At 41.8% G+C, this 25,304-nt stretch overlaps 2 protein-coding genes across 4 annotated transcripts in view; both read left to right on the top strand.

The window, feature by feature from the left end:
• Positions 1-25,304, top strand: part of BMPER (BMP binding endothelial regulator) — a 240,960-nt gene that overhangs the window by 89,406 nt on the left and 126,250 nt on the right. The window lies entirely within an intron of this gene.
• Positions 13,283-19,424, top strand: LOC144583550 (uncharacterized). The gene is made up of 2 exons (XM_078377489.1): positions 13,283-18,973; positions 19,233-19,424. The coding sequence occupies exon 1, from the start codon at positions 13,728-13,730 to the stop codon at positions 16,068-16,070; it is 2,343 nt and encodes a 780-aa protein (XP_078233615.1). The 5' UTR covers positions 13,283-13,727; the 3' UTR covers positions 16,071-18,973; positions 19,233-19,424.

The following is a 25,304-nucleotide window of genomic DNA, read 5'->3' as shown; positions in this document are numbered from 1 at the left end:
GAAGTGAGAGCTAGACCATAAAGAAGGCTGACTGCCGAAGAATTGATGATTTTAAATTGTGGTGCTGGAGGAGACTCTTCAGAGCCCCCTGGACTGCAAGAACAAGCCTATCCATTTTGAAGGAAATCAACCCCGAGTGCTCACTGGAAGGACAGATCCTGAAGCTGAGGCTCCAATACTTTGGCCATCTCATGAGAAGAGAAATCTCCCTGGAAAAGACCCTGATATTGGGAGAGAATGAAGGCAAGAGGAGAAGGGGACGACAGAGGATGAAATGGTTGGACAGTGTCATCGAAGCTATGAACATGAATCTGACCTAACTCTGGGAGGCAGTGGAAGATAAGAGGGCCTGGAGTGCTCTGGACCATGGGGTCATGAAGAGTCGGACACGACTTAACAACTAAAGAATAAACGAGGACAAAGCTTGAAATATCCAGTGTGGTGTAGTGCACTGGTTCTTAACCTTGGGTTACTCAGGAGTTTTGGACTGCAACTCCCAGAAGCCTTCACCACCAGCTGTGCTGACTGGGGTTTCTGTGAGTTGCAGTTCAAAAGCATCCGAGTAACAAAGGTTAAGAACCACTGGTGTAGTGGATAGAGTTAGATGGACTCAAAAGGCCTGGGTTTCAATCCACACTCTGTCATGGAAACTCACAGGGTGTATGGAATTGGTAAAGTCACTTCTTAAATATCTCATTTACCTTTAAAGCCCTGTTCGGGTCACTATATGTGGTTCTAAACTGATAGCTCATAGCAACATACACAGTTTGGTGTTAGGTGATTGCCAGAAAACAAGGAAACCGCCTAGAGTGGTCCTAATCCGACCAGATAGGCAGGATATAAAATAAACAAACAAACAAACAAACAAACAAACAAACAAACAAACAGTACTTATATTTTTCTTGGAGTGCTTGATAAAGCCAATAGCAGTGTTTGTCATGTTTTGTGTATCGGTTCCTCCCTACCCCCTTGGGCAGAAATACTTGACTTGAGTGCTTTTTTTAACAGCATCATCTTCCATTTTTTCCTTATCCAGAAGATGGGAGGAGGGCTTTCAGGACAGTTAAAAGGATGTGCTTAGTGGTTACTTATTTGTTGCAGGGGGAATCCAGATGCTTATTCTCAAGTTAACATTTCTGTTTCTTTCCCACATAGCGTATTCTGTCCATCTCTGAGTATATCTTCACCAGCTGACAGAATGAATGACAACATTTCTTATTAGATGTTGCATCTCAGCTTGCTTTATAATTGTTTTTAACACCATAACTCACTAACATTTCACAAACTATGCATTATTGTATGTATATCATTCATAGCTATACAGTATTTCATTGTTTTGTGATAAAAACTTACTGTATAACAGTTGTTCTGGAAACAAAGTCTCTGGTTGGGCAAAATCTTTATCGGATCACTAAAAAGGTTTTAAAGAAGGCAAGCTTTGGAGTTCTCCAGAAGTTTTCATTGGACAAAGCTGCTGTAAAATGTGGGGCTCAAATTGTCTGGGAAAGTCACTTTTGTCAAATTTGCCATTGTTTGCCAGCTGAAAATAAGAACATTTGTTTTTATATGAAAAATCCTGACTTGGTGCTTTGCTGTATTCTGGCAGCACAGCATAAAGCCAAGCCGAGTCAGTCCAAAGGGACAATCATAATTTAAAAAAAGCTTTTCTGTTCCCTTCACCAGGACCAAAACTGCTATTGACATAGCAGCACAGTGTCACAGTTAGACCTGAGGTAGAATGGGATATTGGCTAGTGTCCATCTATCTAGTACCTGTCACAAACTGCAGCTGGGTGCCAGGAAGACTAGATATAAAAGGCAAATCAGGTGGAGTAATTTGTGTGGCAACCATTATTGCTGGGAGCAGAATCATGAGAGGATTACTCAAAGCTGATGGGTTGTGTGTGTTTGTGTGTGTGTGTAACATTTCTACACCGCACCATCTAGTGGCATACCAGTACTCTGGATATATATATATCCGTGTGTGTGTGTGTGTGTGTGTGTGTGTGTGTGTGTGTGTGTGTCTGTCTGTCTGTCTGTCTGTCTGTGTCTGTGTGTGTGTACACACTTGACTTTATGAAGTTACTACAGTATTATAATTAAAGACTAACAGTTTTATTACAGTGTGAAATATCATGGATGAAAATCCACTTAATAATCACACCATTTTCTCCAATATGGATATAAGACAAATGTCTCACTTGACAGACTCTTGACCTCTGTTCAATAATAATCTCTTAGTATTCCTGTGACAAACAAGTCCACCTGACTTTAAGATTATTACCCTACCCAGAATTGCTAATTGATGTAATTAACAGCTTGATTCTTGCATTAATGAACCATTGTCACTTTGTCTATTGTCTGCATCCTCACCTGGCCAGGAGGGCATGTATAAACGTAAAGGACATGTATTTGCACTCCTGTGACTGGGGAAGTGGATTTTGATCCATGAAAGCTCCAGCTGAAATAAAGCAGTTAGTATTAAAGTGCTACACTTAATTTTTTCCTTCTGCCAGCATGTTGAGACACAGTTACTTCTTCAGAAACAATCATTTACAGTATCCTTTAAATCTAGTTCCTACATAATTTCAAAATCTACATATGCTAGGAGTGCAACCAGATGCACTGGTTTATAAAATTGCATGAACTGACTCTATAATTAGTTGCTATTTACACTTTTTGTTGTCTAGATTCTTAAGTATGAGATCAGAAAAGCTAATCCTCTTTTAGCCAAATAGGTATATTTTAAAAATATGCTGGAAAATGGCACTGCAAATGTTGGTGTATTTTGAGAAAGACACATGTTTTATTTCCTGAATATGATACAAGACTAAAGCCCATACAACATAAGTTTTGGAACAGAGGCTGAAAAACTGGGGACTGAGTTTAGAGTATTGTCTATAACCTTCTCATTTTCTGACACCACCTAGTGGTTTTCATAGAAAGCTACCTGGTTCTCAAGGGAATAGTAGGTATTATTTTACCTGTGCCAAAATTAAAAGTTAACACGGAAGACCTAAGAATTAAAACAGATAACAAAATGGAGACCATGCTCACTGGAAATATAAGGATTTTAAAACTGAGCAAGCAAATTTACTGCCTTAAAGTGTGCTGAGTACCAGTCCTATCAAATCTCCTCTTATGGTTGAGGGTGGAAAATAAAAAATGTGTTGGGATAATCTGGGATCACTGAAATAAAGCCTCAGAACTGTATAAAAAGCAACCATTTTGTGTTCTGAGAGTAATGTGAGGTACACATTTATTACCTTTCATTCTTATTTTAAGAGCAGATGTAAGTAAATGCTGTAAACAATTCATAGCCAATTTAAATGCAAGTTTAGGCTTTGAGTCATCCAGTGTTCCTTGCTTGTACTGAGAGTGAATTTAGAAGAAAACACATGAGGAAGGAGGTATTCTGCATTTTATTGTTTTAAAGGATTCCTGTGCCCCTATATTAAATAGCCAGACACTTTCTCCTATTACAATATTGTTTTGTAATCATTGTGCATGACTCCCAAATTTGGTGCTTCATTTTTTGTTGCTGTTGTTGCTGTGTATAGTTAATGATTTTATTACTCATTTAATGAATATATATATATATATATATATATATATATATATATATATATATATATATATATATATATATATATATATATATATATATATATATATATATATATATATATATATATATATATATATATATATCCAAAAGGATTTTATGGATTTTGTCCTCATTTCTTCCTAGAGCCTTATTAAAACCAAAAGCAAAAGGAACTTAGATGCTTTTGGAATGTTAGTGAATTGCTTTCTGTATATGGCTCGCATGGCAGTGTGTTTTATTGTTGTTGTGTTTCAGCAGTGGTTTGAAAAACGTATTGTAAACGAGAGAGTGAATCGCATTTTGCCCTTTAACAGTGTTCAAAGGCTCAGAAGGAAGGGCTAGAGTGCTGTCTAATGTCTCTTGCACTTTGGGGTAGCTTCTAATAGTGCATTTCCAGTGCTCCTGGGATACACAGAGAGGCTTGGTTCTGATGTCACTCCCAACATGATGTCCATGTCACTTAGCTTTGAGTTACAGCTCTTCATAAGGTTGTTATATGCTCTGTTTCTTGTCAAGTGTAGCTTATTCCCACTTTGAGATCTTTTTCTGTCTGTATATTCGGTTTGTATCTTGTCTGCTCTCCGAGGAGATCAGCAGGATGTAAAGATACACAGACTCTTGTGAGCTATATAGTTACTTGCCCACAGTCACCCCATGGTTGAACAGAGATTTCAACCCCTGCTTATCCTGCCCAAAAGTGTCAGCCGTTATCACCCTGCATCTCAAAAGCTCTAAAGGTTCCTGGTGTGCTTCTTTCCAAGCATGATCCAAAACATTGTAGGGTTGCAGGATAAGTACATAAGCAGACTCCAAATTGAGTTGTAAATATATAGGAAGAGATGCAATGACAGGAGGAATTTTATCTGTTGAAAACATCACACCTCAGTCCTTGAAAAGTGAACAGATTAAGACTTTCTGGACAAGCAAATCATTATTGTCACAACCAACTCATGCACCAGAGTGAATTTATATAATGCCTGGTATACAAGAGGACTTAACAATATGGATCTGCCAAGGCATGTATAGAGCTAAGATGTGTGGGTTCTTTGATTAATATTGTCATTCATTTGATCTGGAGCCTGCTTTATCCCAGAGTGGGACCAAAGTTGGCTCAGAACAAGATTAAAACAGCTACATATTAAAAACAAGTACAAGGAAAAACATAGAACAGGCTATCGTGTTAAAATGCAATTAAATTAACTATAATATAAAAACATAATAAGATTAAAAGCAATTTAAAAACACATTTTAAAAAAGTAGCACAGCATAAGTAAATTAAAAGCTTTCCCCCTAAACTAAGCAGGCAGTTGCTGAAAGCCTGCTGCAACAGCGAAGTCTTGGGCTGCTAGTAGAAGGACCAAAAAAAAGAAGAACAAAAAAGAAAAAAAAAAGGGGGGGGAGGCCTGGTCTGGCCTCTCTTGGAAAGGGAGTGGAAGTAAATAAAACAATAACGAAAAAGGCCTTCTTTTGTATAAATATATGTACTGATATATTTACAATGTATTTATTAACTATGATACATTTATTCATATATTCAATATGTATATCTTTATATCATGACATATTTAATATAAACTTACTCTCCTTTTTATAATTTGTTACATATTTTCTCTAATTCATTTTTTTCATTTCTCCCCATCTATTAATAGGAATCCAGTTGGCAAATTTAGGCTTAGTGAAATGGTATAAATCCTGGTGGCAACTTGCTGCTAATTCACAAAGTGTTGGTTTTGTTCCTGGCCATATGCCTGATGTGTATGCAAGGATAAATCAGCGGTTGGATTCTGGCCATTGCACGTTTTATTTCTCACTCTGTCATTTTAAAATAGTAATCCTAAATACTGGAGCTCATATGCTTCCTACTTACAATATTGTCTGAAATATTACTTTGGACTAATCTTTTTGTGGTTTAGGCAGGATCCTGCCTATGATTATGTCACACAGTGTTTGCTAAATGGATAAGAAGAATTTTTGATTCAGTCAGGAGTTACATTTCTATCAGATGTCTGAAAACCCAACTTTCATTCTCCTAAAATTTCATTTTCTTGAATTCTTTTAAACAGTGCATACATGTCTCCTCACTCCCAGATAAGCCAGGATAGGGCTGCAGCCATATTTTCTGACATTTCCTGAGTGTCGGGGAAAGCAATATGCATCATACTGCTGTTTCATGAGAAGAAAGTTAATTGGATCAGTAGAATACCATTTATTTATCAATTGTTTAAGATATTTATCTGCCACATTTCAGATGAACCTCATGGAGCATACTATTCAAAAACAATGAAGATATGAACTTCAGTAGAAATAACTTTTTAAAGCAAACCTCTCCACCCACAGGGTGAGATGGGACAACTGGCTTTGTGGTGGCTTTTAGGGAGAGGAAGCAGCCATCTCAGCAACGGTATGGTGGACAGCTCCCTGTGTTTTTCTGATTTTTCTCTCTTTCATATCAAGATGCTCCTTAGATAGTCTAGTAGCAATGGCTAGGAATGGGAGAGGAAACCTCAGCTTCAGTACTGGGAGCTAAATGATCTTTATTCAGACTAATATATATTTTGATTTGTATTTTTTTATTAGTTGCATAGAACTGTATCTTTGTCTAAATACTCATTTTAAAGAAAAAATTAGATGCTTCTGAGTAGAGGGAAAGGATTAGCAACTTTTTCCTTTAGTTGTGTGTAGATTTAGTTTTTTATGCATAAAGTCCTGATGTATAATGCGTACAGAGAGATTTGATATGGTAGTAGAATGCTAAAGCCCCTGCAGAATTTTTTTTTCACCTGTGGGTGATATCCTATTTCTTTCTTAGTTGTTCCAATGTGGCCAGGGCAGTGTCTTTGAAAAGTGCTTTAACATGTTTTTTGCTTTGGTCCTAGCAGGAATTATTGGCCTGGCAGGAAGAAAGTTAACTGATCTCAGATGGTATTCAGTATCTATGAATTAAATTGTGACTAAAGTGGCATATTCTATGTATAGTCTGAGATAAGGTATAGGTACAATTAATGCATTTCTTTCTAAAAGCATGATAAGCCACTGAGAGGAAAGGCAGTGATAAGAAGTCTTTAAAATGGAGAAAAAGAAAAGAAAAAGATACATTTCTGTGTTTAATAAATCTTCGTGAAATCTTACTTACATGAAGAAGAGCCATATGACTTTCTTTTGTTATGTCCTTGGACTGCTAGCACTTTTTTGGGCAGGGGTGATAAAATAAGCACCTCGCCAGCTGCATTTGTACATGAGCTCACCTTCCACAGGGACTCTCCTCTCCTAGCCTTTCCAAAAACATATATATGCAATGTCTGTTCCACAATTCCCTTTCTTTCTTTGTGTTCTGCCCTGCTGAAGGAATGAAAATTTCCCCAGTGCTTTAGATATTATCCTTCTCCTCTTTTGAAGATCTTAGGAAACTGGAAAGAAAGCCAGCCTGAGAATGGAAAAGTATAATGGAGATTTGATGTGGTAGGGCTAATCTTTTTAATTTTCCCATAGAATATTAATCACTCTGCAGTGCTTTCTTACAAGTGTAGTCCTCATAAATATAATAACCCAAAACAATTCCTTTTGAGAGATTCATTTAAAATTATGAATTTGCATTATATGAGTAAGGATAACATCTTTTATCATGGAAGAATATTTTGGTTATGTTTATTTGTTGCAGCTCATCCTACCAAAGAACCGGTGAACAAAGTAACAACATAGATGTAATGTAATATTTAATTTGTTCAATGAATAGAAGATGGTTACTTTAGATGCTGTTGTGATTGCAAAATCTTTTTAAATAGAAATTTTTTGGGGACATGTACTTAGTTGTACAGAAGGTCTTAGCTTGAGTTTTCGGCATCTTCATTTAAAAAGGACAGAGTCATGCACAATGAGGAAGATCCCTACCTGAGACCCTGGACAGCTACTGCCAGTCAGAGTAGATCCTGCTGTGTTAAAGAAATGTCTCAATGAAAATAATAAATAAGCTTCCTATTTTCATAAATCAGTATTCCACTTTGTCTAATTCCAAGAGAAGCTGTTCCTCTTCCAGAAATATTGTTGTCTAGTGAGGAAAAGGCTACAGTAGAAAATCACCGGTTTGGGATTTAAAATCATGACTGCAAAGTATAAATGCTGAGTCCATTTGTGTGTTTTCCTCATGTGATGACTATAGTTCCATATTCTATGGATACTAGTATGTGTTTGGTCGGTTTTGTCTAGGCACGCAGAGGGCCTGAATTGAGTGGCTTTCTTTTGCACTTAAGTCTTAACTCTCATGGGCCCCACTGGTTAATACTGGGCTCTTTAATATCCTGTGAATCTTGTGATTTTTATAATTCCTGAGTATATACTGAAGGACCATTTCTTATATGGTTCTCTGGCCCTAAAAATAGCTACACATCTGCTCCTTCATTATGTATAATTTAAGAGAGTTGCTTTGGGAAAATACTTCTTTTTAAGAATCTGAAAATGAATGCATATGGGATATATTTTTTTGAAAGCCTTTTACCTGAAAGGTGTTTTTTTTTTTTTTTACTGGCATCTTAATGAATGAGGCCATTTTCTCTCCATTGCTTCCTTCCCTCATTCTCATACAAATCTATTTTGGGGGTGAGGAGAACATGAAGAAAGAAGAGAGGAAGTAGCTATAGTTTCAAAACTGATTTCATTGGAATAGCACCTGAATTTATCCCTAACATGTCTGTGAAATGACTCAAGACTCTTCAAGAGAGTTCCCTACATTACAAAATTTCCTGTTAGAGGTTTTATTTTAACAAGGTTTCATTGTCCCCATCTAGTAGGTCTTTATATTTTAGCTTGAAAATTAAGTCAAATTTCATGAGCTTTACACTGTAGTTTGGCGGAAGAAAGAAAAAAGCAACTAGTACAGAAAGAGTACTTAAGAATATTCTTGACTTTATTATGAGGTAGAATGGTTTTTGTAAGACTTGCCAGGATAAAATATAAAACCCTCTAGAATTCATCTCACAGGAAAGAAGAGGAGGGAATGTTCAGGATCTCACAGGGAAATGAAACTCTTGAGGAAAACTGTTTAAATTTTGCTTAAAGGAAAATCCATCAGTAGTTTAGGCATGTGTGGAACATCAAATTAGAAATTTCAAAAATTCTTTTGATATCTCTTGAAATACCTCAGAAGATTCCTCTAAAGAAGAATCCCCAAATTTACTTTAAATTTCACAATAACATTACAGTCTTTTCCCTAAATTGGACACAATAGATGGAATGTAGCAAACCCAGGACAATGAAATCCTCTTCCAACCAATAATCTGTTGTTGTTGTTGTTGTTGTTGTTGTTGTTGTTGTTGTTGTTGTTGTTGTTGTTGTTGTTGTTGTTGTTGTTGTTGTTCATTTTCATCAGCCAATCATCTGTTTGATGGAGCAAAGAAAAAGTAGCTATGAACAGAGGTGCTCTCCCACATTTGGACAAATGGCAGAGACATGAAGGCAGGATGTTCTAGAGCTGGGGTCTCCAACTGACTGGTCCCGGTCCATGGCGTTGGAAGGAATGGGCTGCTGGGACAGATAAGTGGTAAGCAGGAGGTGAGCAGCAAGCGAAGCACCACCTCCTGTCAATGTGCTCCTATTAGGTTCTAATGCCACTGCTGATCTGACAGGAGGCAGAGCTTCACTCCCTGCTCCCCTCCTCCTGCTGCTAGGTCAGCTGTGCCTGTGGCATTAGAATCGAATAGGAGCCTGCGCTCCTATTAGGTTCTAAGCTGCTGCTGATCTGACACGAGGCAGAGCTTCAATTGCAGCTCACCTCCTGCTCCTGCTCATCATTTCCTTTATGAGCTCGACTCAAAGCAATCATCCAACAACCTACTGCATAGCAAGTACTCCACCCCATGGTCCTTGGGAGAATGGTCTTCAACTAAACCAGTCCATAGTATCAAAAAGGTTGGGGACTACTGGTCTAGAGGATAAACAAGGTGAATGAAGATACTGTACCATTGAAAATGGCTCTAGTTGCTTAATCTCATCTCTGTTCATGTGAGACAGTCCCCTTGAAAACAGCATTAGTCAAGCATTATGTTTGCTTCAAAATGGGGATGATTAATGCAATTTAGTTGCGTTAAAATGTTTCCCTTACTATAGTAAAAAAAAGTGGGAACCTCATAGAAGAAACGAGCATAACTCTTCATTGCCCCATGTAGACTATGGCAGACCTGCTGAAAACAGCCTTTATTTGTGCATAAGTCTAGAATGCTAAGCATAATTGTTCAGTGGTTTTAGAGGAAAATATTCAGGAATCAGTATCAGTCATTTATACCAGCATTTTTAGATTCTTTCTAGGAAACATGCTGCTCTCTTTGCCATTGAAAAATGAGGTGTGATTCTGTAAGGCTTGGTTGAAAAAGAACAGATGTGGACATCTCTAAAGTTAATTTTTTCCTTTAAAAACACATCTGTCATCAGCTTCCACTTAGAAAAGCAGTGAAGCACATATCTAAATAAACATGGCCCTTGGCTGTGCCTTTTGTATAGCAGCAGCTATTATTTTTCATTGTGAGGGGAAGGAGATATTTTTCTGTTAACTAGTAGTCTATAGTTATGGTTTGGTCAGAGAGCTGCTCTTCACTTTTAAAAGTAATTTCAGATGGCATCTTCTTGTATTGTGGAAAGATTGGATGGCACCACAGCATTAGAATTAGTGTAAAGCCAGCTGATAAACCCTACTCGAGGAAATGAGCCTCTCCTCCTTTCTAGCTTTTTAACCCTTTTTTGAGAGATGCATTTGTTCTCTCTAGTTTCATAGGTGGTTAACTACTAGCATAGATGGTGATTTGTGGATTATCTACCTAATATTTCCTCACTCTACACGGTGACAGATAAAGCTCTAGATCCTTGGAATGAATCATCTCAGTGTTGACTTGGAGTGAAGGCAACAGAAGAGGGAAAAGGAGGGAAGAGGGAACAGAAAGGGGTAAGACAGGAGAGATGAATGAGAGATGTAGAGTAACATGAGATAAATAAAAGCAAACACAGCATCTTTATACTGGGATTGGACCCAATTTAGTTAGTTACATTCAAGTCCTGTTGAAATAATTCTGTAAGTTAACCATAATTAACTTAAGTCTCACTGGTTTCCTTAAGAACTACCTCATCCAACCCACAGATCCAACTGATTTGTTTTGAATGTGGGAATAAAAATTTGTTTTAGGAGCTTAAATTGTGATAGGAGAGTGGCAAGAACTGATAGGAAAATAACCAGCTTTACATCTGTTATTTTTTGCTAAATATTGGTCACTTAAACCTGTGTGAAGAGCTGCTAGGTTTCCTCCTGGATAGACTTCCTATTGTTTAAGAACATGGAGGCTGAAAAAGATAGAAAAGAAGGGTTATCATTCACATCCATATAACAAGGGTAAAGGGAGGTTGTAACAAGCAGCATGTTAATGATTCTTCATGTTCAGGTCTATGATATCTAGGAGGACAGAGATAATCTGTTGTAGATAAATTATCGGTGAACACTGATAATATTCAGTATTCTCCAAACTAAGCCAGCTATGTATTAATTTGGTGTTAAAAAAGAGAGACATCTTTCAATCACAGACAATGCTGGCCAGTATGGGAATATTACATAATTCTTGTTATAGTTCTTGGGAACAAGAAGAGTAGTAGGCAGAGGAGGGAATATATAATATCAAATCACTGTTGAGGAACTCTTCCCTGAAACTTGTCACCAAATTACCTTCCTTGCTTGTTTACCTATGAAAGATTCTTTGAAGACTGGTAGTGGAAACCACACCAACCTCCATTTGGAGTGAATGAGCTTCCTATAACTTCAGTGTCCAGTGGCCTTTGTTAATGGAACATTATGTTCCAGCAGTCTCATGTGTGGTGCACTAGTCTCCCTATGGAGCGCTTAGCACTCGGTCAGTGAGTTTGACAGGCTACTTACCTACCACCTTTATGCTGGGGAAAGTCCCAAGACCTCAGCAGTGCATAGTATAAGACTTTTGAACCAGTCTAATCTCAAAAGAACTCTTTACTTTTACCAAGTACTGTGCAAATACAGACACATGGGCTTTGTGATTCCTTAGAACTCACAACAGCTCAGTTAGGTAGGACTCTTAAAGATAGCTAGTTTGTAGTCCTCTCCATCTCCTGGATTTAGCCAGACCCTGCTGTTCAAGAGATCAGACCTTTTGTAAGAATTTTTATAATTAATTTTTATTAGAAAAATAGAGTTTCATAGAATCAGTTTATATTGCTCAAGCTTTAGCATAAAGAACATATTCAAAGATAATTACAGTTAAATAAAATAACTAATTCCCATAAAAATAATAAACACTACTAAGCTGGGCTAAGGTGGGCTACTTACATCCTCTCTCAATTAAGTTCCTTTCTCTCCCATCATTATGGAATCGAATCTCAGAACAGAATTGAATCTCTCTCTCCTTCTCACATAACCTATCATCCATTTTCTACATTCTCTAACTCCTCCTTTCTTCTTGACAATTTCTGGCTTTTAACCAATTAGCTTCAAGGGTCTGTAACACCTTCCTCCTCCCTTGATTCCCATGAAAATCCAGGTGTTTTATCTCTTCTCCAAATAGCTCAGAATGTTGAGTCTTCCACGGGCCCCTTGATTCAACCTTCAGCTCTATCTCAAACCATGCTGTACCGGAAAAACACTCTCATGGCACTTAGAAAAACACATTCCAATATCTCTCAAATCGTCTTCACACAGAACCTGTCTGACTCCATCTTACATTTCTCTGACTACATATCCTATCATCATGAAATCATGTATTCATAGCTTTTATTATCACATTGATTTAGGATTATGCTTACACAGCAATGATTTGTTATAACTGACTTTGTCAGTCATGTCTTCCTATTATTGTGATCTTAAAAGAAGTTAAGGTCAAATCTCAAGTCTAAGTAATTCAGTAATAATTGGTTTACTGAATCTGGAGAAGAATAGTTTCAGATTAACCAGTCATATAGCCATGTAAGAATTCTGGATTTTCTCTGTTGTATACGTAGGTCTAATGCACATTCTGTGAAGCTGGATGCATAGCAGATATATCACATTTGATACTTAGCAATCTAAATGTGTGGTTAGTTAAAAAAAGTATGTGAAGACTATTTTCTGCTAATATTTTTAGGTTTACAAAGTTTCCTGCATATCTTCTCAGACATTTACTGAATAAGCATGCCTGATAATGAATCAGGTAAAATATTTCCAATCTTCCATTTCTGTGTGTTTCGAAGAACAAGCAGGATTTCCTGTTAAGGGTGCTCTTTGATAGCTGTAGTGAAGGAAGTGGCATGTGTGAAGTCCTGTATTTCCGGAGATTAAGTCGATGATAAGAATGGAATGCAAATGTTCTTTAAGTGGAAATGTGTGTGCTGCATGTGCTTATGTGCATCAAGAGCTTATTACAGACAGTAATTTAGAAATAACATGCTTTTATAATGCACAGTTCCAGTGGAAAAGCAGAATAATGGCAAAAGAAAAAGAGTATACCACTGAAAAATCTATTGTGGAGAGGACTGCCTGAGATTTAGATGTTGTAGGTTAAGGCAATAAAATGCGGTTAAGTTAGAGAGAGTACCATGGGCACATTTGAAAATGTATCTGAACCCTTTGTCCTTTAGCCACTCTGAGAGCTCATTCCAGCTAGAGCAAACAGTCACCTGCTCCAGTTAGTTCCAGTTAGTTCTTTAACGTGGTTCTCTATGAATCCACACTGATGGGTTAAACAGCGCCTGCGCTGGTTCCTCTCGGAATTTTCCAGAGCTATGAGGGAAAAGATACAATGTTTGAGTTGCCCTGCACTGCGCAAGTGCAGCCCGCCAAAAATCCCCAGTTCCATTTATCCGCCCGCGGAGTTGGAACCTCTCGGTTAGAGCTCTTGAGATTTTACTCTCCTTTCGCTATTTTCGGATTTTTTGGACTTGACCTGGCTTGCCTATCGTCTATCCGCATCTCCGTTGCCCTGAATTCGGACCGGCTGACCTTCCCTTGCCTCTGGCGTGCTTCTTGCAAGTACTTTCACTTCCCGCTTGATCCTGATTGAGGCCTATTACCTCCTGCTGAGGCGCCACGCGCCAGCAGGATTTCTTCAATTACTGACTTTCTCTACCGTTCGTTCACCGCTTGGCTTATGTCAGCGAAAAAGGGACCTTTCCGCCGCTGTTCTGCTTGCTCCGGGAAGCTCCCCTTCCAGGACCATCATTCCCTCTGTCTTTTCTGTCTGGGCGAGACCCATTCGCCCACCACTTGCAAGCATTGCAGGGAATTCACCAAGGCGACCCTAAAATCTCGTCAGCAACGCCTCAAGTATTTTCTCTGGAACCGTACTCTCTCAGCTTCACAACCGTCAGATATGGAATCCGTTCAGTCGGTCTCCACCGTTCGTTCATCGGTCACTTTGGTCTCCTCTTCCCCTCCTTCGACATCCAAGGAGGTGTCCACGAAGGTTTCCAAAGCGAAATCTAAGAAATTGCCTACTGGAAAGAAGTCTTCCTCTGATGTTCCTTCTTCTTCAACTTCGGCACCGACAAAGAAGAAGGGTCCGTCCAAGGCGGCGTCGAAGGCTAAGGCGAAGACCAAGGAGATTACCCTGGTCGTCCCACCTGTCTCGGCTTCGGTCCCTTCTCCATTTCTTGAGGACTCTTCTCGGGACCGAGACTCGGTCTCCGACTTAGGCGCCCCCATTCCACCTCGCCAACCGCCTCCGGTGGATTTGGGAAAATCGCCTACGGTTAGCCAGCTCGACAAGCTCGTTGCCGGCGCCGAAAGCATGCCGCTCAGCCCAATACTTACCGGGCGTACCACCCGATCTCCTTCACTCCTTTCGGAGTCGGGTCGATCGGCATCTTCTCCCCCCCCACGGGGTCGACCTACCAAGCCAGTCGAAGATCCAGTCCCTCGGCGTCCAGCTTCACACTCTGCCGACGACGAACCATTGCCGAAAAAACCCCGTCATCGACGCAGGCACCGTCGAGGCCACCGACGCCGAAGGGACTCCTCACCGTCCGACTCAGAATACAGTCGGGGTCGGAAGAGGTCCCACCGGAGACGGCGAAGAAGGGATTCTTCTACCGAGTCCTCTTCTACCTCAAGAGATAGGAGACATAGGAGAAAGAGATCTAAGTACTCCTATTCCTCATCCTCTCGGTCACGTTCTCCGCGTCGAACCCCGTCCCCGAATAGACCTTCGGAAACGGGCTCCGGTAAGCCTACGGCGCCGACGGATGCCCCGACTGCACCGCCTGTCGCGCCACCTCGACGACCTGCAGAGGAGTGTCCTCCGGCCCCGAAAAAGACACCTTCGGGGCCGAAAGTACCTCGTCCTCCATCCTCTCCATACCACTCAGAGGAAGAGCATCCCGGAGAGGAATCTTCCGGTGCGGAAGACGACACCGAGTCGGAGGTGTCCTTGGAAGTTCCGATCCCGGGGGAACCTTTGCCCCCAGAGGCAGCGAACTTAAAGCCATCCTCTCCTTCGGAAGATTTTTCTTCCTACACCCAAATGGTTGGCCGCATGGCGCAGGCTTTGAAGCTTGCAATTGAACAGTCCCCAAGAAGAGAAGAAAATCTCATCTTCGGGGATATCGAGGCCGAGCGAACGCATCCAGTCAGTTTGTCTTTCATACCTGAACTGATGGATCTTATTAAGGAATTCTGGGACCACCCGGCCAATGCTACCTCGATTTCGAAAAGAACCGAGAATCTCTATAGGATCCATGGTGACAACACCTCTTTCCTGGTCATGCATCCTGCACCCAACTCTTTAATAGTGGAGTCTAGCTCCACTAAGACTCCTGCAAAAGGTCATCCTACCCCAACCAACAAGGAGGGCAGGAAGTTAGAGATTCTGGCACGTCGAATGTACTCTATGACCACATTTACCCTGCGTGCAGTGAATTATTTAGTGGCTATGGGTGCCTACCAAAAACAACTTTGGTCCAGGGTTCTTCCAGCCCTTCAAATGGCTCCAGACGACATTAGACAGCTCTGTCTGGATACTCATGCGGAAGCTCTCACGGTATCTAAATACCAACGACTAGCCGCCCGCCATGTAGCAGAGGCCACGTCCAAGAATTTTGCTTCCCTTATCACTCTGAGAAGGCATGCTTGGCTGCGCTCAGCCAACATTGTTGAGGACATTAAGACTAGAGTAGAAAATCTACCTTTTGATGCCACAGGCCTCTTCAGCCAGAATACTGATGAGAACCTGGAAAACTTACATAAAAGTAAGAAAACAGCCAAATCCTATTCTGTCCAACCTCCACCTAGACAATCCAAACCTCAGTGGCGTCCAAAGTACACCACCCAGTCTTACCAACAGCCTTCCACCAGTACTTACCGTCCTTATGGAGGCAATTCTTCCCAACGTCCACCTCAAGCCTCTTCCTCTTCATCTGCTGCTTTCAGACCCCAACCGTCCCGTAAGAGGCAGTCCTTCAAAGCACCTGGAAGAAAACAGAAACAGTACCTTTGACTCCCTGGCCATTCCACCGTCACCCTCCCACACCACCCGCCTCTCTCCTTACCTTCACAACTGGACTCTCATCACCAACGACATCTGGGTTCTCAACATTATCACCTCCGGTTACCGCCTGGAGTTTATAAGGTTGCCTCCTCTAGGACAGGTCAACCCTACATCATTCGATCCAATCCTAGAGGAGGAAATCCTGACTCTCCTTCAGAAAGGGGCCATCCAGAAGGTGTCATCAGAGGATGTCCTCGACGGTTTTTACTCCCGATACTTTCTGGTACCAAAGAAGGACGGGGGACTCCGTCCCATCCTCGATCTGAGAAGCCTCAACAAGTTTCTCAAACCACGCAAGTTCAAGATGGTGACTTTAGAGTCCATTCTCCATCTTCTGAGGCAAGGAGACTGGTTTGTGGTCCTGGATCTAAAAGACGCATATTTCCATGTCACCATACACAAGAGCCACAGGAAATATCTGCGTCTACTCTTCAACAACACCATTTTTCAGTTTCTGGCCTTACCCTTCGGCCTTTCCACAGCACCCAGGACTTTCACCAAGTGCATGGCTCCCGTGGCAGCATACCTGCGCCTCCAGGGGATCCAGGTGTTTCCCTACATCGACGACTGGCTGATTGTCTCGACCTCAAAACATCAGGCCTTAGAGGACACTCAGTATGTTCTCCAGACGTTACAATCACTAGGTCTTACCGTGAATCACGAAAAGTCCAAGCTGAACCCATCTCAGGTGGTGGACTACATCGGAGCGAGGCTAGACTCAGTGCACGCTCGGATGTTCATGCCTCCAGAACGCATCCGAAAGTTACACAAAGCCATCAGGAAATTCAGGCCAAGGACAAGAGTAAAAGCAAGCCTTGCGCAACATCTGCTAGGCCTCATGGCTTCTACAACGGCGACCTTGTCCCATGCTCGCCTCAAGATGCGTTCACTTCAAATCTGGCTGCTGTCCCTCTTCGATCCACTCCTCGACAGTCCAAACAAGCTTCTTACTGTCACCCCGGAGCTGGCACAACAGCTTCAGTGGTGGACTTTCCCACCTCACCTCTTGGTGGGACGTCCCTTCCGTCCTCTTCATTTGACAACTCAAGTCACTACGGACGCGAGTCCACTCGGATGGGGCGCCCATTGCCAGGGGCATCAGATCAACGCCCTGTGGTCCCCTCAGGAGAAGGGCTTGCACATCAACCACCTGGAGCTGCTAGCCATCATAAAGGCTTTGAGGTCCTTCCTACCTTTAGTGAGAGGCAGGGCGATTCAGCTCGTCACAGACAACACCACAGCGATGTTTTATGTGAACAAGCAGGGAGGAACAAGATCAAAGTCCCTTTTGTTCCTGTCAATACATCTCTGGGAGTGGTGCTACCAGGAGCAAATCTACCCGGTAGCCATCCACATAGCCACCACAGACAACATCGTTGCAGACGAGCTCAGTCGCCGTCCCACTCAAAGTCACGAATGGGAACTGGACTCAGAGATCTTTCAGGAACTCTGCCACAGGTGGGGAACTCCGACAATCGACATGTTCGCCAAGCACTCCAACAAGAAGTGTCTCCGCTACGCGTCCAGGGCAGGACGGGGCCCAGGATCATTGGGAGATGCTTTCATGATCCCTTGGCACAAGGGCCTTCTCTACCTGTTTCCTCCCATTCCATTGGTTCAGAGGTCAGTAGTCAGAGCCCTCCAGTTGCAAGCAGAAGCAATCTTGATTGCACCTTGGTGGCCCAGACAACCTTGGTTCTCTCTACTTCTGCAGACAGCAATCGACAAGATCAAGCTTCCTCTCATTCCTCACCTAATAACTCAGGACTCGGGGTCGATCTTCCATCCCGACCTCGACTCCCTCCAATTGACAGCGTGGAGGATATCCCGTCAATAATGGAAGTTCTTGACAAGGCAAGAAAGCCTTCTACCATTCGCCTCTATCAACACAAGTGGCAAGGCTTTCTCAAATTCGCTGCGGAGCGGGGTTTACAAGCATCTCCCGTCTCTTTATCTACATTGCTACTGTATCTCAGACACCTATTCGATCTTGGTTTATCTAAGTCTACCTTAAAGGTATACACCTCAGCCATTGTAACTTTCCAACCCAAGGGATCTCAATCCTCCAGATGGTTTTCCCATCCAACGGTGAAAGCTTTCTTCAGAGGTCTGACCAACATGAGACCCCCTGTGCGAAGACCATTACCTCAGTGGTCTTTACAGACAGTACTACACTCACTGGTTCGTCCCCCCTTTGAGCCAATGGCTACCTGTGACCTGAAGTTTTTGTCCCTCAAAACTTTGTTTCTTGTGGCCATCACTTCTGCCCGTAGGGCTAGTGAATTGGCGGCTCTCCGGGCTGATTCCCCTTACCTCCAATTTTTCAAGGACAAGGTGGTGTTACACCCAGATATTTCTTTCCTCCCCAAGGTGGTCTCAGACTTTCATGTCAACCAACCTCTGTTGCTGCCTACTCTTTTTTCCGAACCCTCTTTGGATGTTGAACGCACACTCCACTGTTTAGACGTTCGTCGTGCGTTGTCCTTTTATATCTCAAGGACCAAGGACTTCAGGAAAGTCCAGAGACTGTTCTTGTGTTACTATGGCCAACGTAAAGGGACTGCTGCTTCGACGTCGACCCTGTCCAGATGGTTGGTTTCCACCATTTCGTTGGCCTATGAGTTGCAGCACAAACCTCTCCCTGAAAACCTGCGTGCTCATTCCACACGAGCTGTTGCTACATCCACGGCCCTGCTGCGTGGGGTAGACATCCCCGATATATGTAGAGCAGCTACCTGGTCCAGTGTATCCACATTCATCAAGCACTACAGACTGGACCTCAGGGCCAAGAATGAGACCAGATTCGGGAGGGCTATCCTTACATCACTGCTGCAGTGACGGCCCACCATCCTGTAAGTAGCTTGGTAGTCACCCATCAGTGTGGATTCATAGAGAACCACGTTAAAGAAGAACAGGTTACTTACCTGTAAACATGGTTCTTTAAGTGGATTCTCTATGAATACACACGACCCGCCCAACCTCCCCACCTGTCCGTCACTGTTGATTGAGTTCCAACTCTCTCTATGTGCGGGCACATGGAACTGGGGATTTTTGGCGGGCTGCATTTGCGCAGTGCAGGGCAACTCAAACATTGTATCTTTTCCCTCATAGCTCTGGAAAATTCCGAGAGGAACCAGCGCAGGCGCTGTTTAACCCATCAGTGTGTATTCATAGAGAATCCACTTAAAGAACCATGTTTACAGGTAAGTAACCTGTTCTTTTCCCCCAGAAAACTGAAGACTGTTAAAAACTGACAGCCAAGCGGTGGATCATAGGCCCACATTTCACTATGGCATTGTGTGAAGTGAGTCATGAGTGAGTTCAGTGTATGCATATGCTGAGCAAACATCAGACAGATTGGCAACCATTATTATGAATTAAAATGTAGGCCTGGGGAGTGCTCTTGTTCAAGCTATCTAGTCATACCTTCTTTCGTCCCATCCCACTTCTCTTGTGGTTTTCTGGTTTTGTCCCATCATTCATTCAGTATTCTATACCCACTGAACATGCTTAGTCTTCTCTGAGCTGGCTTTGACACAACTTGTTTTTCTCCTAACGTTTTAAAAATATTTCCATATGTTGTCTTTATATTGCTGATAACTTCCCTCTTTTGTGTGAATGCTGCCATCTTGGCTATATAATGATCCACATTCAGTAAGTTTACAGCCAGACCAAATAATGTCCTAGATTGTTCCCTGCCTGTTTGTATCAATTTTCCACATTCTGTTCTTAGAATGGTAAAATAATGTTAGATTATGACTTGAGGTAGTTCCTTAATATTTAACTTACGGGAATAGCAACTTCTTAAAAAGATGGACCACATTCTGGAAATGAAACAAACAGTATGGTTAGAAATAGATTTGCATTCCATGATTTGTGTTAAGTGCAGATTGTGTTGGGGGAGGCTTGGGGACTGAGAAAGGGAGCTGCCTCACCCAGACGTTCAGGGGATATGCCCTCATTTGAGATGATGCTGGTAAGAGGAAAGCAGAGTTATGGTTGTTGCTGTATTTTTAGAAGTTGTTGTACCATGGAGTCGGTTTCAGCAGCAGACAGAATGAACAATGAAAGCATACAAACGTCTGCAGCTCATGGTTCCTCTGACATATATTTGGTCTGTTTTTGTACTATGATTAGCAAAAAACATGATGTGGAGTGATATCTAAATTGAGCTTATCTTATCAAGTACTGCACTGAAGTAATTATAATAAAATAATATGATTATTTATTCATTGTATAAAACGTTATCAGTAGGAAGCAAAATATTTTAGAGGTTTAACTGTTTGCTTTACTAAGGGGAAATTCTTTGTCATCATTATGATACACTTTGGCTATAAGCCTGATGTACTGAAGTGTATTTTTGTGTTCTCAGGAAGCTAGAATAGATCACAAATAGCAGCATTGATTTGGGCCTTGGCATCCTATACTTCTGTGTGTTTGCCAGTGTCTGAGAAGGATGTCTGTAATTCAGTGGCTTCTCTTTGATCTAAATTACTAGCTGATGGACAGTACAAAAACTTACTGCAGCTGGAAGCAACCACAAACAGCTTAATTCCAAAAAGGGAACAATCACATAATTACTCTGGGTTCTAAAGTTCCCAAATGTTGTTACATGACCAATTTCCTTGTAGAATTGTATCAAATGTAAGCATAGCTATTCCATGAAGTCTAGTGTTATAGTGTGGTGCCTCGCAAGACAAATGCCTCACAGGACAAAAACTCGCAAGACAAATGGTTTTGGCAAGGGTGTGTGTGTGTTTGATGACTCGCAAGACAAATGTTCCTATGGCCGTCCTTCGCAAGACAAATGTTTTCCGTTTTTTGTTCCTGCCTCATGTTTGCTGATTTTTAAATGTTTTTCTATGACGTTAAAAAAGTTAGTTGTTTGAATGAAAATTTTAAAATCATCTGCACAATATGTATGGCTTTAAAGAGCACTTAACAAACCCTTTGTAAACCAAATTTGAGTTTGTTCTGACCTTTTTTGCCCATAGGAACGCATTAATTAGATTTCAATGCATTCCTATGGGAAAACGCGTTTCGCAAGACGAATTTTTCACAAGACAACATTAAGTGTGGAATGAATTAAATTCGTCTTGTGAGACATCACTGTAATCTGTCACATTACCATATGCCTTATTGTATTTTCTTTTTAATTAACTATCTCGTGTGTGTTTAGTCGTTTAGTCGTGTCCGACTCTTCGTGACCCCATGGACCAGAGCACGCCAGGCCCTCCTGTCTTCTACTGCCTCCCGGAGTTGTGTCAGGTTCATGTTGGTTGCTTCGCAGACACTGTCCAGCCATCTCATCCTCGGTCGTCCCCTTCTCCTCTTGCCATCACACCTTCCTAACATCAAGGTTTTTTCCAAGGACTCTTTTCTTCTCATGAGATGGCCAAAGTACTGGAGCCTCAGCTTCAGGATCTGTCCTTCAAGTGAGCATTCAGGGTTGATTTCCTTTAGAACTGATAGGTTTGTTCTCCTTGCAGTCCAGGGGATTCTCAAGAGCCTCCTCCAGCACCACAATTCAAAGGCATCAATTCTTCGGCGGTCTGCTTTCTTTATGGTCCAGCTCTCACTTCCATACATCATGACAGGAAAAACCATAGCTTTGACTATTCGGACTTTTGCTTTTCAAGATGCTGTCAAGATTTGTCATCGCTTTCCTCCCAAGAAGAAGGCGCCTTTTAATTTCAGGGCTGCTGTCTCCATCTGCAGTGATCATGGAGCCCAGGAAGATAAAATTTGACACTGCCTCCATATCTTCCCCTTCTATTTCCCAGGAGGTGATGGGACCAGTGGCCATGATCTTAGTTTTTTTGATGTTGAGTTTCAGACCGTTTTTTGCACTCTCCTCTTTCACTCTCATTACAAGGTTCTTTAATTCCTCCTCACTTTCTGCCATCAAAGTGGTATCATCTGCATATCGGAGGTTGTTGATATTTCTTCCGGCAATCTTAATTCCGGCTTGGATTTCTTCCAGTCCAGCCTTCCGCATGATGTATTCTGCATATAAGTTAAATAAGCTGGGGGACAATATACAGCCTTGCCGTACTCCTTTCCCAATTTTGAACCACTCAGTTGTTCCATGACCAGTTCTAACTGTTGCTTCCTGTCCCACATATAGGTTTCTCAGGAGACAGATAAAGTGGTCAGGCACTCCCATTTCTTTAAGAACTTGCCATAGTTTTCTGTGGTCCACACAGTCAAAGGCTTTCGCATAGTCAATGAAGCAGAAGTAGATATTTTTCTTGAACTCTCTGGCTTTCTCCATAATCCAGCGCAAGTTAGCAATTTGGTCTCGAGTTCCTCTGCCTCTTTGGAATCCAGCTTGTACTTCTGGGAGTTCTCGGTCCACATACTGCTGAAGCCTACCTTGTAGGATTTTGAGCATAACCTTGCTAGCGTGTGAAATGAGTGCAATTGTACGGTAGTTGTAGCATTCTTTGGCACTGCCTTTCTTTGGGATTGGGATGTAGACTGATCTTTTCCAATCCTCTGGCCACTGTTGAGTTTTCCAAACTTGCTGGCATATTGAATGTAGCACCTTAACAGCATCATCTTTCAAGATTTTAAATAGTTCAACTGGAATGCCATCACCTCCACTGGCCTTGTTGTTAGCCAGGCTTTCTAAGGCCCACTTGACTTCGCTCTCCAGGATGTCTGGCTCAAGGTCAGCAACTACATTGTCTGGGTTGTCCGGGATAGCCAAATCTTTCTGATATAATTCCTCTGTGTATTCTTGCCACCTCTTCTTGACGTCTTCTGCTTCTGTTAGGTCCCTCCCATTTTTGTCTTTTATCATGTTCATCTTTGCGCAAAATGTTCTTCTAATATGTCCAATTTTCCTGAACAGATCTCTGGTCTTTCCTTTTCTGTTATCTTCCTCTATTTCTTTGCATTGTTCATTTAAGAAGGCCCTCTTGTCTCTCCTTGCTATTCTTTGGAAGTCTGCATTCAAGTTTCTGTAACTTTCCCTATCTCCCTTGCATTTTGCTTCCCTTCTCCTCTCTGCTATTTCTAAGGCCTCGTTGGACAGCCACTTTGCTTTCTTGCATTTCCTTTTCTTTGGGATGGTTTTCGTTGCTGCCTCCTGGACAATGTTACGAGCCTCTATCCAAAGTTCTTCAGGCACTCTGTCCACCAAATCTAGTTCCTTAAATCTGTTCTTTACTTCCACTGTGTATTCATAAGGGATTTGGTTTAGATTATACCTGAGTGGCCCAGTGGTTTTTCCTAATCTCTTCAGTCTAAGCTTGAATTTTGCTATGAGAAGCTGATGATCAGAACCGCAGTCAGCTCCAGGTCTTGTTTTTGCTGACTGTATAGAGCTTCTCCATCTTTGGCTGCAGAGAATATAATCAATCTGATTTCGATATTGCCCATCTGGTGATTTCCATGTATAGAGTCGCCTCTTGTGTTGTTGGAAAAGAGTGTTTGTGATGACCAGCTTATTCTCTTGAGAAAACTCTATTAGCCTTTGTCCTGCTTCGTTCTGAACTCCAAGGCCAAACTTCCCTGTTGTTCCTTTTATCTCTTGGCTCCCTACTTTAGCATTCCAGTCCCCTAGAATGAGAAGAACATCTTTCTTTGGTGTCAGTTCTAGAAGGTGTTGTAAATCTTCGTAGAATTGTTCAATTTCAGTCTCCTCAGCAATGTTGGTTGGTGCATAAACTAGGATTATTGTGATGTTGAATGGTCTGCCTTGGATTCGTATTGACATCATTCTATCATTTTTGAGATTGTATCCCATTACAGCTTTTCCCACTCTTTTGTTGACTATAAGGGCTACTCCATTCCTTCTACGGGATTCTTGCCCACAATAGTAGATATGATAATCATCTGAGCTGAATTCGCCCATTCCTGTTCATTTTAGTTCACTGATGCCCAGGATGTCGATGTTTATTCTTGCCATCTCCTGTTTGACCACCTCCAGCTTCCCAACGTTCATAGATCTTACATTCCAGGTTCCTATGCAGTATTTTTCTTTGCAGCATTGGATTTTCCTTTCACTTCCAGGCACGTCCACAGCTGAGCGTCCTTTCGGCTTTGGCCCAACCACTTCATTAGCTCTGGAGCTACTTGTACTTGTCCTCCACTCTTCCTCAGTAGCATGTTGGACGCCTTCCGACCTGAGGGGCCCATCTTCCAGCGTCATATCTTTTAGCCTTTTGTTTCTGATCATGGGGCGTTCTTGGCAAAGATACTGGAGTGGCTTGCCATTTCCTACTCCAGGTGGATTGCGTTTAGTCGGAACTCTCCACTATGTCCTGTCCGTCTTGGGTGTCCCTGCACGGCATAGCCCATAGCTTCTCTGAGTTACTCAAGCCCCTTCGCCACGACAAGGCAGCAATCCATGAAGGAGAATTAACTATCTCACCTGCTGCTTATTATTTTATTTTAATGTATTTTAATGACTTATAGTTGATAAATAAATACTTCCTTGACTACCACTGTCACATTACCAATGTGTCAAATTTCAGCACTTCTATACTTGATGTAGATCTGGCAAGAAATACAGATGTGAAAAAGAAAGTACACCCTCTTTTAATTCTATGGTTTCACATATCAGGACATAATAAAAATCATCTGGTCCTTAGTAAGTCTGAAAATTAGGTAAATACAATCTCAAATGAACAGCAACCCATGACATATTACATGTGTCATTATTTATTTTACAGAAATAAAGCCAGAATGGAGAAACCATGTGTGAAAAATCATGGTTACCCCTTGGAGACCACGTGGGCTTACGCTACTCCATAGCTCCCTGCCACCCAGGGGCATGGCCAGGCTTCTGGTCTTCAGGTTATGCCAGGCCATCCCTTAAGGGGTTTCCCCTGACCCACTGGCCATTCTCTGATCACCTGAATCCACCCCAATTCACCAAAAAGTTATGACAGAGGAAAACAAGATTACCCCCAAGTCATCCTGAAAACTGTACCAATTACCCAAACTCTCTAATGACACCATACAACATTATGCAAAGTTTGAAAAGTGGACAGTCAGGAGGGAAAGGCTGCTGAGCAACTGAATGGGCCAAGCAGCCATGCTCACCCTGCCTTATGTTAGGAGAGTGAATTGGAGTGAAATTTCTTCCACTCAGATCCACCATCCTACAGGCTTCCCTCCCTCTGAATGTGATCCACCAATAGCCTTACACTGAAGTGATCTCACTCAATGGCC

Source organism: Pogona vitticeps, chromosome 6 (genome assembly GCF_051106095.1).
Source record: "Pogona vitticeps strain Pit_001003342236 chromosome 6, PviZW2.1, whole genome shotgun sequence".
NCBI lineage: Eukaryota > Metazoa > Chordata > Lepidosauria > Squamata > Agamidae > Pogona > Pogona vitticeps.
This window is presented reverse-complemented; position numbering and strand designations above follow the sequence as displayed.